The sequence below is a fragment of the Crinia signifera genome, chromosome 2 (genome assembly GCF_055691185.1).
Source record: "Crinia signifera chromosome 2, ASM5569118v1, whole genome shotgun sequence".
NCBI classification, from domain to species: Eukaryota; Metazoa; Chordata; class Amphibia; order Anura; family Myobatrachidae; genus Crinia; species Crinia signifera.
Genome location: NC_139218.1, coordinates 313,027,362 through 313,042,859, shown reverse-complemented (window position 1 = coordinate 313,042,859; position 15,498 = coordinate 313,027,362). Strand labels below are relative to the sequence as shown.

The 15,498-nt window shown below is 41.5% G+C and overlaps 1 protein-coding gene across 3 annotated transcripts in view; it reads left to right on the top strand.

Moving 5' to 3' along the window:
- The window catches only part of ERICH6B (glutamate rich 6B), a 122,998-nt gene extending 118,358 nt beyond the window's left edge, over positions 1–4,640 (top strand). Inside the window, exon 15 of one of the 3 annotated variants that reach the window (XM_083168966.1) lies at positions 312–4,640. In XM_083168966.1, the coding sequence (XP_083025092.1) occupies positions 312–674 (363 nt within the window). In that variant the 3' untranslated portion in view covers positions 675–4,640. The remainder of the gene's footprint in view (positions 1–311) is intronic. The other 2 variants (XM_083168965.1, XM_083168967.1) reach the window with 2 other exon arrangements.
- Positions 4,641–15,498: the final 10,858 nt, after the last annotated feature.

Sequence of the window (15,498 nt, the reverse complement as noted above, 5' to 3'; positions counted from 1 at the left end):
AGCAAGCTCACAAGGTGCCTCATTGCGCTTTCCCCCCCCCCCTGGCGGACTAGAGGTGGTTGGAAATTCTGATTTTGTTATACTAACCATTGGAATCCCGACTGTCTGGACATCATACCACACCCATTTCAATGACAGTTGGTGAGGCTCTATTTGAAATTTGAACTGTGCTGCAGCCCCACCTATGGATCCGCCACTACTAATTACCATTCAACTGATTTAACGGAATTCTCCTTCTGACCTATAATTATACTCTCAAAACAGTTACTAAAAAAATGTTGTTGCTTTTGTCATTTTTTATTATGGTTTAGTTAAAAGAGCCAAAGAATATCTTCCAGATGAAGACTTGGATTGAGGAGACCGAATGGTACCTGTGTTCAAAAAGACATCAAATCTACAGACTCTTAAATAGCATGAAGAATTTGCTGAGAATTTCAGAAAACTCTCAAAGCACATTAGAGTCAATACAAGAATATATTTTCCAAGTGCAAAAATCGTTAAACTACATTCATGGACTTGTAAGCAAACAAGCAGACTGTTTTAAAGTGCCCAAAACAGAAGTAATACAAGAAAATATGTCCACTATGAAGAAAAAGCATCAGCCCACCGCAGTAGGAACTTCACGCCAATATCTAATTCACAGAATGTCCAGAATAAAAAGAAGCAACAAATAGCAGTAAAAAGCAGAAGATAACATTGCAAAAGTAACAGTGCAACATCAAAATACAAATAGAATTAAATGGTGTATTTCTCAGTATGCTTTATTGTCTTATGATCTTGTTATTGTATTGGTTCCCAGTGATATCTATAATAAGTATTTTTAACATATGGAGTAACTTTAGATGTGCGTGTGCCTTCCACATCATTCGATGGTCGGCGACCATCGGATGATGTGGGTGTTCCTCCACAGCCTGCGAATGGATGTTTATGTTAAACATCCATTTGCGGGCCGTGCGTACAATTGTGGCATGCAAGTTGGGGCGTGCGTATCGGCATTCATAGGGCGGCGGCTGGTGGACTGGCAAGGCTGCAATTTCACAGACTTGTGAATCAACCAGAATAACCCCCATTATGCAGATTGGTGCCGACAGGCATTAGGTGAACGCTTGCAGAAAGTGGTTTTCTTGTTAATGTTATGAGAAGTTAAAAAACTGCAGTAACTTAACTGTTTTGGTTATTATTGTTGTGTTATGATCATAAAACCCAAGGTCACTTTATTTCAGATTAGCTCATCTGCACCTTCTGTCCAAATTATTTAGGGCCTCATATAGAGTTATGCCAGACATATATTATACAATTATCTGGACGATAGGTCTGATAACATCAGATCATCCAAAAAATGCTACTATATTGGTGCAACCAATCTCAAAATTGTCATTATTTGTATGTTATGAATCATCCGGCATCCAGTATTTTATAAATCATCTGTCCAGTGCAATCATTTTGAAGTTGTATAGTCGGCTGCTTTGGATAGTGCACTGCCGCATCCAGTAAGCATATATAACCCCTGTTCCTTTACAGTGGAGGAACCGGGAAATGTCTTCTCCCGAGGACAGGAATGTAGATATTGTGTGGCCAAACTCTGTGAGGGATTACTAAGGTAAACATTACACTGTTTAACTGGATTTACCCCTAACTGTAAATATTGGCACATGTGTGACTAAGCAGGCCAGTCATCAGTACTACCAGATCTGACCATATGTGGGAAGCACTGGCGGTAAATCATTGAATATATTAGCCTTGTTGGTGCACTGTACATGGAATTGCAACTCAATTATTTTCACTGTAGGAAAGGAAAATTAATGCCTTTGTAAAATTAGAATAAACAGAGTTCTCAGAGAGAAATTAGTAGATACAACAATTATTTTATTATATAATAGCTGTCATATTGTCAAGCACACAGTTTCATAGCAGTTTTAAATGCATTGGCTTGCTCTTATGCCGTGTACACACGGTTCAATTCAGTGTCGTTTTCTATTCGATTTGGACTATATAGTCCAAATCGAATCGAAAATGACACTGAAATGAACAGTGTTAGCGGCATTCGATGAAGATTTGATCACAATGGCATTGGTAATTGACCAGCAGAAACTAACTTGGCAGGCAAGCCTATTTATGCTTTGATCTGCTTGATTGAAATCAGTTCCATGCTGCTCAATGCAGCATTCCCCCTTCCTCCCCCCGTGCGTCTTCCTCCTGCTGTCCCTTCCTCCTTCCTGGCCGTTAATATCGAAATGGTATCAACAGCCGTCTGGGTCCGGTCGTGTGTACACGGCATTACTCCTTTTGGCATCATCCACTGTCACCCATTTCAGGAAAGAGAGACCATCCTGAAACTCCCTGTTTTACCTGCAGAAACACTGTTTCCTCTTATCTTGTATCCACCTGCTACATTAAAAAATATATATTTGTTACATTTTAATAAATTAGCATTTTCAAATCTCCTAACATGAACGAGCCCAAGAGGGTCAAAATGCTCTATTCCTGCTCTTCCCTCTTAATTTATCATTGCTATCACCAGTATATAGTACTAGTCCCAGTGTGTCACTTCCGGTTCAGCGATTTTTACTAGATTCAAAAACTATTGTTTCTGGCTATTAGCCTTTAGTGTGGTCTGTTGTGGGTGGTGGGTACATTTTAGATGTGGGGGTCCCTCCGGCGTGATGCTAGTGTCTGTATGATAGTAGCGCATCGCCCCAGAGCGTGCGTGCGTTCCATATGCGTTCCAAGAGGTACTTCCGCCCGGAAGTCACCTCTATTCATGCTTGGCCTTACACAAATGCACTCCACCTAACAAGGAAACTTTGGAGGCGAATTTTGGTTCCAAGTAGCTTCTAAACAGCATTTTACGCTGTCTCATCAGGGGAAACTGATCTTTTTTCAATAATTTCCAAATAATGTAATTCTTTAATAGAATATGTTGGTGCCAAATTGTGCTCATATCTGTGTTTGGTGGGGAATATTTAAATGACAGTTTTATTAAATATTAAAGTGACAGTTTTATTAAAGACTATTTATTATTATAAATGGGGATTATATCTTTTTTTAAATTAAGTGATGGTATAGTGTTTCTCTTCTTTGGCTGGAATGCCTCTACATTAGAAAAAATGGAAAAGGAAGGAAGAAAGAAATGTAGCAAATGGAACTAGAGTTCCGTAAACACCCTTGTGAATAATATATAAGTGCTTTAAATTCTGTTGTCCCAGGAAGGAGACTATGTCCACATTCTCATTAAGTCCCTGTGGGACCAATGAGTCCAATGAATAAATCCAAAAAGTCTCCCTTTTGGATAGTTTTAGATCTTTGTCTCCTCCTCTCGGATCTGTGTGGATTTGTTCAAGGACCGTCAATTTGAAATGATTGCTGTCAACCTGTGAGTTATGCTTTTCTAGGTAGTGCCTTGGTAGGCTATGCGTGGTGACTTTGTTTTTAATATTCCGCATGTGTTCTTGGATCCGCAATTTTATCTGTCGTTTTGTTTTCCAATATACACCAATCCGCAGTTACATGTGATCCGATATACTACGTATGTGGAAGTACACGTGATAGGTGCCTTCAATGCATTTTCTTGCTGTAAATCGTACACGAAAACTTGGTCTTTTCCATATGACGACAACAGATGCATTTCCCGCATGGTGTGCATCTGTTCGTTTTGTGGAGAAAAGTGGTTTTTGTTTTTTTCTCTGTATTTTTCAAGCCACTTGGGGCCAAGATGCTCTTCAGATTTTTAGCTCTTCTGTAGATTACCGTGGGTTTCGGGGATAAGTGGGGGCCCAGGATGGTGTCCTTCAACAGGATTCCCCAGTGTCTTGTGTGGATTTTTCTGATTTTTTCATTTTCCCTGTTGTACTGGGTGATAAATGGTCTGTTTTCTGGTGTTTTTTTCTTTTTTGTTTCCATTTGTTGCATGAGTGTTTCTTCTCTCTATTTTAGAGATGCTTTTACCCTTGATTTTTCGACCATGGTTGGATCGTATCCTCTTTCCATGAATCTTTTCGCAGTTACTTCTGATTGTATTTCATAATCTGCTGAATTGTGCGTAGGGTACATCTTCTTTCCATCTTGATAGATGGCAGCTGGTAAAGGGGATGTAGCTGTTTGCTTCAACTTCTTTAAAATGGGTTTTAGTTATAATCTGTTCTCCTGGTCTCCCCGTAAGGCTCAAATCAAGGTACTCAACGGTTTCCTGATGGGAATTGTGCGTGAACTTTAGGTTGTAATCATTAGTCTGCAGATTAGCAATGAAATTTTCCACACTCTCAGGTGTTCCCTTCCATATTAGGATAAGATCATCAATATACCTCCGGTAAAAGATGACATGTTGTACAAAGTTGGATTTGTATATATGCTGCTCCTCACATATGGCCATCAGGAGGTTGGGCATAGGCAGGGGCAAATTTTGTGCCCATTGCCGTCCCGGTAACTTGTAGATGGAAAGTTTCATTTAATTTAAAGTAATTGTGTACTGCTGTTGTACTGAATTACCACAGATTCTGTCAAATTGATTCCAATATATGACCGTACTATCACTGTATTTTTTATGAGCCGTGTTGTTGGCTTTTATTAAATTTTTATATTGTGGAAAAAGTTGTGTACTTTCACTTTTAAGCGCACTCTGTTTCTGTTCTGTATATATATATATATATATATATATATATATATATATATAGGTATTTGTGTACTATCACGGCGCCCATCGCATTGCAGACCAGTTGATTTTATATAGTGTGGCGAGCACAGCGAGCCCGAAGCGTGGCGAGCGGACGCAGAATACATGTAAAGTAATACGCGGCCGCTCGCCATGCTTCGGACTCGGTGGCTCACTGTGCTCGCCACACTATATAAAATCAACTCCACGCAGACGTGGATAGTGGGGATATGAAAAGGTCGGAGGATGCGTACCGCCGCCCCTCGCGGGCTTGCTGCACTAGCCACGCTTCGGGTTACCGTTCATACTGGGGGTGGCGTGGGGGTGCATTTAACATTGTAAGCACCCATTAGGGTGCTTATACAATTTAAAATCGTATAGGGGGCTTATACAACTTTAAATTGCATCAGTGTGCATCGGGTGTATGGCATGTGATGCGATTAACAGTCGTGCGACTTAATATCGGGGGCGCCGTGATAATACACAAGTACAGAAAATTGCTGATACTTTTTAAACAGCTCCAGTGCCCTCCAGTGTAGCTATCATAAGATGATCGTATAGACGTGGGGGGGGGGGGGGCGGGGGGGTTGGCGGCACTCGGAAAGAAGTCAGACCACACAGTGGATAATACTGACATTTCTGAGCCCAGTGGCTCTTTTATCAAGGAGCAGGAAGATAAATGAGCCACTGGGCTCAGAAACATCGGTATTATCCACTGTGTGGTCTAACTTCTTTCCGAGTGCCGCCAAACCCCCCCCCCCCCCTATATATATATATATATATATATATATATATATATATATATATATATCAGGGGTGGTTTGAGGGTGATGCAGCTTCTACATACCTGGCGAGCCAAACAAATATTTACACACTCCGTAATGCACATTGCACATAATGCCACACACCATAATACTCATTACATAATATGCCACACGCCATAATGCCCATTACAAGTTATACCATACACCGTAATGCCCATTACAAGTTATACCACACACCATAATGCCCATTACACATCATATGACATACCATAATGCCTGTTACATTTTATGCCACATAAGTTCCACTTAATTACATGCTCATTGTTAGGGGTTACATGCTCATTGCCAGAGTTTCTTGTTCAATACCAGGGGTTACATGCTTATTGGCAAAGGGGGGGGGTCAAACACCAGGGATGAGGTGGGGGGGGGTCACACACACGCACACACACACACATACAGATAGTAGTGTACAGAAGGTCACATACAAAGGAAGGGGGTTAAACACACATGGGGTTGGTGGGTACAGTGATCCTTGGGCACTCACCATTCTGTGGGGGGAGCTGCAGGGTGTCAGGGATGCTTGAGGTTCCAGGGACAGTGAGAAGGGCTCCCCGAAAGTCTCCAACTCTGTACCATATTGCTGCCTGGTTTGGGGAATGAACAAATGAGACCTGGCCCCTGCACAGGAATAGAACTTGGAGGAACCGGAACAGATCTGCTTTGTCGACAGTGCGACTGTGGGAGGAGGGAGGTGCCGCTTCCCCGATGGTGCAAGAGAAGATTGATTAATTACACACTGCCGGGTTCCGTAAACAGCGCTCCAGCATGGAAATGCTGGGCGTGCTGCATTCTTCTGACAGACACTAGAGGTCATGCCAACCTCTAGTGCAGTGTTTTTCAACCACTGTGCCGTGGCACACTAGTGTGCCTTGAGCTGTTCTCAAGTGTGCCTCCAGATCTAGAGATGCCCAAACCAGTTTACAGCCACCACCAGTTCAACTGTTATTTACTGGTCTCTTCTTTTCATGTAAAGGGCCAATGCATTTTATTTGTGTTACCTGTGGGGACCAGTGTGATTGTTTTTTATATGGGGGGCAATAGGTTTGATTTTTTCCTGTGGGGGCCAATGTGTTTTGCCCTGTGGGGATCTCATGGTGTGCCTTGGCAATTTTAAAATCTTTTTTAGTGTGCCGCAAGGTAAAAAGGTTGAAAATCACTGCTTTAGTGTCTGTCTCCTCAAAAGCAGCAGCCATGTTTGGAGTGGCCACTACAGACAGAGACTACGGCACCGGCTCCCTGGCGCTGTCAGCGCTGTAGTCTGGGGAGGAAGGACGCATATGCTGTAACACTGTACCGCCACTGCCCTTCTTGATGTTTGAGGTGGCTCGAGACACTAGGTAATAGAGTGGCCCGGGGGCACATGGCACTCTGCCCCCCGGCCCAGCCCGCCACTGCACGCACCCTGCGTATGCAGATGCAAAAATAGTACAAAAATATCTGTCCCTGTGCGAATGCACCCCTGCTGCAAATCAACACCCCATAGAGAGCTTAGCTTAACTTGAAGCCCATGGCTCTTGGTTAAGGATTTGCCCTACTACATTAATAATTTTTAGGATGGCAATTATCACACTTAGTGGTCTTGTTACTTCTTCAGACTCCTTCTTGTGTGGTTCCCTTTCTCTCCTACTTTCCAAATGTCTCTCTTTTCTAATCCAAGTACTATTTGCTATATTTTCTTTCTTTTTTTTTTTTTTGGGAACTGCTATCACTGTCTTGATAAATGAGTTCCTATGTTTTTTATTTGTTCTCTTTACTGTGTGGTCAATCCATTATTGTATGCTCTACAATATTAACAAGTCTATATCAATAATAAATTCAAAAAAATCTATTAAAATGCTGAGCGGAAAATATCTTACTACATCAAAATAGAACTTATTGCCAAATTGGACCATTGAATAAAGTGCTGGTTAAATATCTCCCACTGCTCCCACAGTGGAATACATTTCCACTGCAGTGGTCATCACAGATATATCCTCATTAATAACAAATAGTCCCAGAGCATTAAAATCAGAAACTGAATGAATTTTTATGCTGCACAAAATACACCATACAATAGCTATTTTAAACTCAGTTATGGACAATAAAAAGATTAACAGGCAATATACATATTATATAGGCAATCTTTATGTATTAAAAAAAGTCATGTATCTTATGGGGATTATATCATTTAATGAATATATTACGAAGCATAATTATAAATTAATGAGAAGCAAATTAATTCACCAATTTTAGTTATCAATTAGAGTAAGTTGCCAATATCAATTAATTGCAAATAAATTTGTAAATAAAAGTAATTCATATTGATAACAAAAGTTTTTTGTATTTTTACATACAACAAAGGTACTGTAATAAAATAGGGCCATTTTCTTAAAATCCATAATTTCATTCTGATAGCTACAAAAGCAAACTTTTGGGGGTAAAACTATGTTTTATTAATTAGTAATGTGGAAGAAATAAAAATCGGTACTCTTCACCTAGCACGGCGCCCACGATGTCCATCGCGGTCATCGGGGGTAAAAAATCGCGGCCATCGCATGCACTAAAAAAACGGGTGCGACGCGATGCCCGCGATTTCCCATAGGGAACAATGTTAAAAGTGTGATTGGACACGATTTTACTGTTCAATGCCTCAATGCCCGTGATTTTTCCATAGGAAACAATGTTAAATGGGCCACAGAGCCCTAATAGTCCCCCTGAAGTCTGAAATGGCCCCCACAATTGTTAACGCCACCCCACGATCAACGTGAACCCGAAGCGTGGCGAGCGCAGCGAGCCCGCGAGGGGCGGCGGTACGCGTCCTCCGACCTTTTCATACCCCCACTATCCACGTCGGCGTGGAGTTGAGAATAGAATAGTGTGGCGAGCGCAGCAAGCCACCGAGCCCGAAGCGTGGCGAGCGCAGCGGATACCTGTGAAGCCCGCAAAGGGACGCGTTTACCTGTGAAGGTATCCGCGTCCCCTCGCCACGCTTCGGGCTCGGTGGCTCGCTGCGCTCGCCACACTATTCTATTCTCAACGCCGACGCGGATAGTGGGGGTATGAAAAGGTCCGAGGACTACTATTATTTGTACTTAGACTATTTCTTATGTGGCATGTTATTACATTTAGAAATAAACATTTCTTTTTATTTATTAAATTTATATATTTGCATTTGTTTGTTCTTTATTTTTCATATGTTCATCCATGTTCAGAAGGACAATGGAAATTAATACTTAGGTGTTAGTCCCGCTTGTTCCTATTATTGCTCCCTCCTGGTGATTTAAATTTGGTCTCCCATTTTGTTCTCCAATTGAAAACTGGTATTGTGGGTATCCATAAACCTGGCTGGAGTCCCAGAATCTTGGTTCCTGATGGTGTAGACACAGGTTCCCCTGTCAAAAGATAGGTGGGGCTCCAATGATTCAGCAGGTGGTGTCTCAGATAGAATTGTCTAGTTGGGGAGTGTAGAGTAGTTTGGGGGATCCAACTAGTGGGTTTTTGGAGAGCTGGTCCAAGTGGGATAAAAAGTATATGATCCAAAGTCCATGAACCAATGCAGCCTACCGCGTTTCGTTGTTCTCTGACAACTTTCTCAAAGGTCCATTTCCATTGTCCTTCAACACTAATATATTTGTGAATTCATTATTCATGTGTTCTCAAATTAGGAGAATATTTTATAATCATATTATTAAATAGTATTTTATATTATTCTTTAATGATATTTGCATTATATTGTGATATCCAATTGATCACTTGTGTACTTTTTAGTTGAGCGCTCCACCAATATTGTCTTTTTTCTTGAATACAGTCTTCATTGTAGGGGACTGACCCTCCCCCGGGTGTGAGCAGCTAGCATAAACAACCCATCCCATTAGGGTTGGTGATTATATATATTTTTTTATATATAATTCCATTAGTACCCTAGGATGAATCCCATCTGGCCCTGATGATTTGTTAGTTTTGATTTTGCTGAGCCGCAGTATTATCTATATAGAGTCGCCAGAAGAAAGCCATTACTATGCAAATGCCACAAAGCATCCTACTTACAATACTCCAAACAGCACAGAGACAAGCCTTAAAACTTCTGGAACAAAGTCATTTGGAGTGATGAGACCAAAATTTTACTATTTGGCCACAACAATAAACGTCACATTTGGAGAGGAGTCAACAAGGCCTATGATGAAAGGTACACCATTCCCACTGTGAAACACAGAGGTGGATCGCTGATGTTTTGGGGATGTGTGAGCTACAAAGGCACTGGAAACTTGGTCAAAAGTGATGGCAAGATGAATGCAGCATGTTATTAGAAAATACTGGAGGAAACTTTGCACTCCTCAGCTCAGAGCTGCGCATGGGATGTACTTGGACGTTCCAACATGACAATGATCCAAAACACAAGGCCAAGTCGACCTGTCATTGCCTACAGCAGAATAAAGTGAAGGTTCTAAAGTGGCCATCTCAGTCACCTGACCTCAATATCATTGAGCCACTCTGGGGAGATCTCAAACGTGCAGTTCATGCAAGACAGCCCAAGAATTTACAGGAACTGGAGGCTTTTTGCCAAGAAGAATGGGCAGCTTTACCGTCTGAGAAAATAAAGAGCCTCATCCACAACTACCACAAAAGACTTCAAGCTGTCATTGACGTTAAAGGGGACAATACACGGTATTAAGAACTGGGGTATGTAAACTTTTGATCAGGGTCATTTGGGTAGTTTCTGTTGTCATTATGATTTAAAAAGAGTAAACACAGTTGTTTGACAATAAATGGCTTCACCCAACCACTAACCATGAGTGAAAGAAAGGTTTGTGAGTTATCATTCAGATTTTCTGACAACTTATGAGCACAACTGTATATAAATAGAATATGCTAATTATTATTATTATTATTGTTATTATTATTATTCATCTTACTTCAGTAAGGATGCTTGGTCATACAGTATACATCATTTATACCAGGCATGTCCAACGTTGGCCCTCCAGATGTTTTGAAACTACACATCCCAGCATGCTTTGCAATAGTTTTAGCATTCTCTAATAGCAAAACTGTGGCAAAGCATGCTGGGATGTGTAGTTTCACAACATCTGGAGGGCCAACGTTGGACATGCCTGATTTATACCAAACGAGTTTCAGCTTCATATCAAGCTAATTTAAAGATTATTATTATTATTATTATTATTATGCTTAATATGGCTTCATCTTTCATAGCACATACAGTAAACTGAATAAGTACACAGAAAACAAGAAAGAAGACTCTTACAGTACAGAACATTGCAAGACATGGACATGGTCTCAGAGGCGTAACTAGAACTTGATGGGCCTCATAGCAAAATCTTGAATGGGGCCCCCTCATATAGATGGACAGATGCGAGGGGCATAGATAGACGGATGGACAAGCAAGTGCACAGATGGACGGACAGAAGGGATGGAGTTGGTTTATATGGTGCATAGATAGACATAAGGGAGGGGCATAGATGGGAGGGGCAAAAACGGACATACAGGAGGGGAAAAGACAGATGGAAGGGGGGCATATATGGGAGGGGTATAGATGGACAGATGCGAGGTGCACACATTGAAAGGAGGGGAATAGATAGACGGATGGACAGAAGGAAGTTAGACAGAGCACCATATGGGGTTACAGACTGACTGAAGGCAGGGGGCACAGATGGAGGGGCGGGAGGGGGCATAGGACATGCAGACTCATGAGAGGAAATTTGTGTACCCCTTTATATATTTTATGTTAATCACCCCACCCCTTATATGGTTGTTCCTTTCACACTCTCCATGAATATTAAATGATTATTAATCGGATGCCATTTATTAAAACTCACTTTTTGTTGCTTGTAGTTCAGGAAAACAGATCACATGGCCACCAGCAGCGCTGTGCTTTGCATGCAGCGTTGTCTGCTTACCGAGGCTGTCTGCTTACCGAGGCTGGAGCCTGCAGAGTTGGTCAGGACCATAGCACTTGGAGCCGGTGACAGCCTGAGGCATGACCTCTCCTCCTACAACTGTGATTCCAATCACCAGCAGAGGAGGAGGCTTGATGAGGCAGCCGGGCAGGAGAAGTCCAGGACAATGCTGCTGCTATGCTAGAGCGGCAGCTACTGCCAGTACGCAGCGGCAGCAGTAATCACCCCGCTTCCCTTCTCCTTCCACTTTCTTCCCTCCAGGCTAGGACTGCAACCCACCTCCCTCCTTTCGCCTCTCTCCGCGCAACTGCTGGACCTGGTACTTGCCGGGACACAAAGGGCCAGGACTCCAGTAATAAAAAAAACAAGTAAATAAATAAATTATTTAAGAGGGTGCAGTGGGATTGCTTCGGGGCCCCCCAAACTGCCGGGCCCCATAGCAGCTGCACCCCCTGCACCCTCTATAGTTACGCCACTGCATGGTCTATAAACATTGCTGCATTAGTAGTTATTGTAGTCAGCAGCCTGGCTGCAACTCAAGGATTAGGTGTCATTGAAGACAGCGGGAAGGAGAGATTGGTATAAGGAAATAGAGGGAAAAGCATGAGGGAAGAGGTCCCTGCTCCTAAGCGCCTTGAGTCCTGTTGGAGAAAGTGCACTATATAAATAAAACTTACTTACTTACTTACTCCTGAGAACTTACAGTCTAAAGACCAGCACACCTTTAATAGATAAAATAGTAAATCCATTTATTTAACAAATCCATACCTCACAACAGGTGTTGCAGCACCTGTATTTCTTTCTCTATGTAGTATTCAGTTATAAGGTTCCAGGGATCTTCCTTCATGTGGAGTGGATTGATAGGGTTCCAGGAGCCAGTAGAAATAGTGTGATATTTACATATGTAGGTGTGCAGACAAAGTCTGCTTCAGGAGTGATCTGAGACGCATTCTAGCACACAGCATCAGACCACTCAGTCACCATGCGGAGGCCAGGAAATCTCCGGTCTACAATGGAGATCCATGGCCTCTTCCCTCCTCCTAAACAGCAGCAGAACACCTCCATTTTCTCATACGGACATCATTGTTGCCCCCTCCCAGAAAGCAGTAGACTGCCAGTTATTGACAGTCTGCTGCTGCTCTATGTTGCAGAACGCATTCACAGAATAGGTTCTGTGCATGCTCAAGGTACTAAAAATGAATGGGCGCACCTCCAACCACAGCTGAATAAGGCCCAATGGGGCAGATGTATTAAGCCTTAACAAGAGATAAATGCAAGGGTGATAAAGAGAGATAAACGTCTAGCCAATCACCTGCTTACTGCCATGTTACTGGCTGTGTTTGAAAAAAGTCAGTAAGGAGCTGATTGGCTGGACGTTTATCTCTCTTTATCACCCTCGCATTTATCTCTTGTTAAGGCTTAATACATCTGCCCCAATGTGTGGAATTCATTTTCTAGCAGTTACCATTATTGAACATCTTATTGGTGGATATGTAAACAAAAATGACTGCATATTATATCTTCAGTTATTGTCTACCAAAGTTTTGAAGTCTGATCATATAATGTCAGTGGAAGTTTCTATTATTAACTAGCTCTAATTAATGACAGCTACATAATGTTGTTGCTTTAAAAAAGGGCGTAGCCAAATTCTTAGAACAAGAAGTTGAACCAGGGCAGTTGCCCGAGCTTCAAGATGAATCCAGAATTCTTTTCTTCTTTTGTGATGTTATAATACATCAATGTTTTAGATTTTAGCAGCAGCAAGACTTTACAATGAAATTATAGAAGTCAGCTGTAGAAAGGTGATTCATGTCATTTTCCCACTTGTACACAGCACATCCCTCAGCATAAGCACATTAAGCTGGGAGACAAATAGGTTAGAATAATTGATGATTCATATGAAGAATTTTACAGAAGGCTCACATTATCAGAAAAAGATGACAGTGGAAACTCCTAGAAATAACCTGCATTTTGTTTAATCTCGGTTCATCGAGTTCTAGCTGATCAATAAAAAAACATAATTTATTGGTATCCATGACAGACACAGTGACTCATGGTTATGCAACGTGTTCTCCTCACACTCCAGAATGAACAAGTTCCCTCTTAACAATCAGATACTGAGAGATTTCCAGGGGAGATGAGAATCTACAGTTCTATAAACTACAGTATGTCATGGTTATAGAAGATGCATTCCGAAGAATCTATTGGTACAGGAATACCCGCAAATCTTACAACCATGCAAGTAGGTGTGCCGACATTACTGATGAGAAGCTTGAATATGAAAAATATGGTTTCCCAATAGGACCAACCTCGGGTGTTTGTTTAGTTGTTTTTCTAAGAGGTGCTGCTTTAAATAGGAAATAGTCAGTACCAGTGGCGGCTCCAAAGGTGGCGCTGCAGCAAAGTTCAAAATCAAAGGGGAGTCACACTAACTGTTATTCTAATCTGACTCACTGGCAGTTGGTGTTCATCCCCTATTTGAATTTAGGTAGATAACATGAACAACTAAACAAATACATGTAGCAGGAATAGACATTTAGGGGGAAATTTACTAAAATAAATTTGTAAAAAAATAGGTGTATTTGTATCCAGAAATACACTTATTTTTGACATTTACTATCCCGAAAATACGGCAATTCGTATTCGTATTGATGTGCTTGGGGGCATTAAAGTCGACACAACACATATTATATACAGGGATGCTCTACAATACCATTCCCAGCTGCATTAATACAAAATACATGCAGGCTAGGCCATAGATAGATAGACAGACAGACAGACAGATAGATGGATTCAGTATTGAATCCCGGCGGTCGGGATCCCGGCGTTCAGAATCCCGACGCCGGAATCCCGACAGCCGAAATGCCGACAAGGGGGGGACTTGGATCGCCCCCCCCCTTGCGGGCTCGCTGCGCTCGCCACGCAGCGGTCCCGGTGCCTCGCTACGCTCGGCACACTCATTTATTCTCCCTTCAGGGGTGTCGTGGACACCCACGGAGGGAGAATGTGTGGGGATTTCGGCGGTCAGGATTCCGGTGTCGGGATTCTGAACGCCGGGATCCCGACCGCCGGGATTTTAACTGCATCCCAGATAGATAGATAGGACCTTGATGACACTGCAGGCATTAGTAAAGGATATGCGTCTACACCTTATCATACACCACTCTTACCACATACAGTACATTTTCAGATTAAAGTTTTCTTCACTTTTTGCCTTTAATTAACTTGCATGCTAATAACACTTCATTTACAGTATATTTAGTATGTATGTGAGATTAGTGTCATTATGTTTTAAGGATAAAGCTCCAGTGTGAAACCACTAATGGTTTCTGGCATGTGTTTCATAAAGATACACTCTCTGGAATCTCCTTCACACTTTATGAATGCAAGGCTTTAATGAGCTTGTCTAGGCCCATTACTGAACTACTTAATATAAATGTAAATACAGCTCTCAGACATCTGGACAGCGAAAGCTAAATGCAATTATACCACAGAAATATAGTGAGAACAACAAACACAGGGCCCTCACAGCTGCCAGTGCAGTAAACAGTGAGGGGCTTTGAGGTAAATATCTGAATTATTTATCAAGTGATAAATATGTTTGATTAAAAAAAAAGTGAAAGCTGTGGCAATTTGTTATAGTAACTATGCATCTGATTGTAAATATTTTACACACGACTGTATGTTAGTAATAGAAGTATTTGTTTATGAAATTCAGGATGTTATAGCTCATGTTGGGGCATCTCAGCATTTTACGCTAAAACTGAATGTAATTAGAATTCGCTTTCCAGTACAAATCTTTTGAATATAATATGGAGTTTTATTCTGCAATATCAGACATCAGGGAATCTCATGGGATTTAAGTTTGGCGTCCATAACTTTTTTACTTCAATAAATAAAATAATATAAATTAAAACTTGTATTTTTGGTTTAATCATGCTGTCCTTGTCTTACAGTGTATTCAGTTGTGCTGTAGTGGTTGGATGCTGAGGGGTGTAGTGTGTACTACGCATCAGCACCTACCTCTTCGTCCACAGGCGGTTATAAGTGCTTGGCCCCTTAAGTTTGTGGTTGTCTGTCTGGGATTGTAATACAATGAATTTGGTTTGTAAGTGGAAACTATCAGGTTTAATTT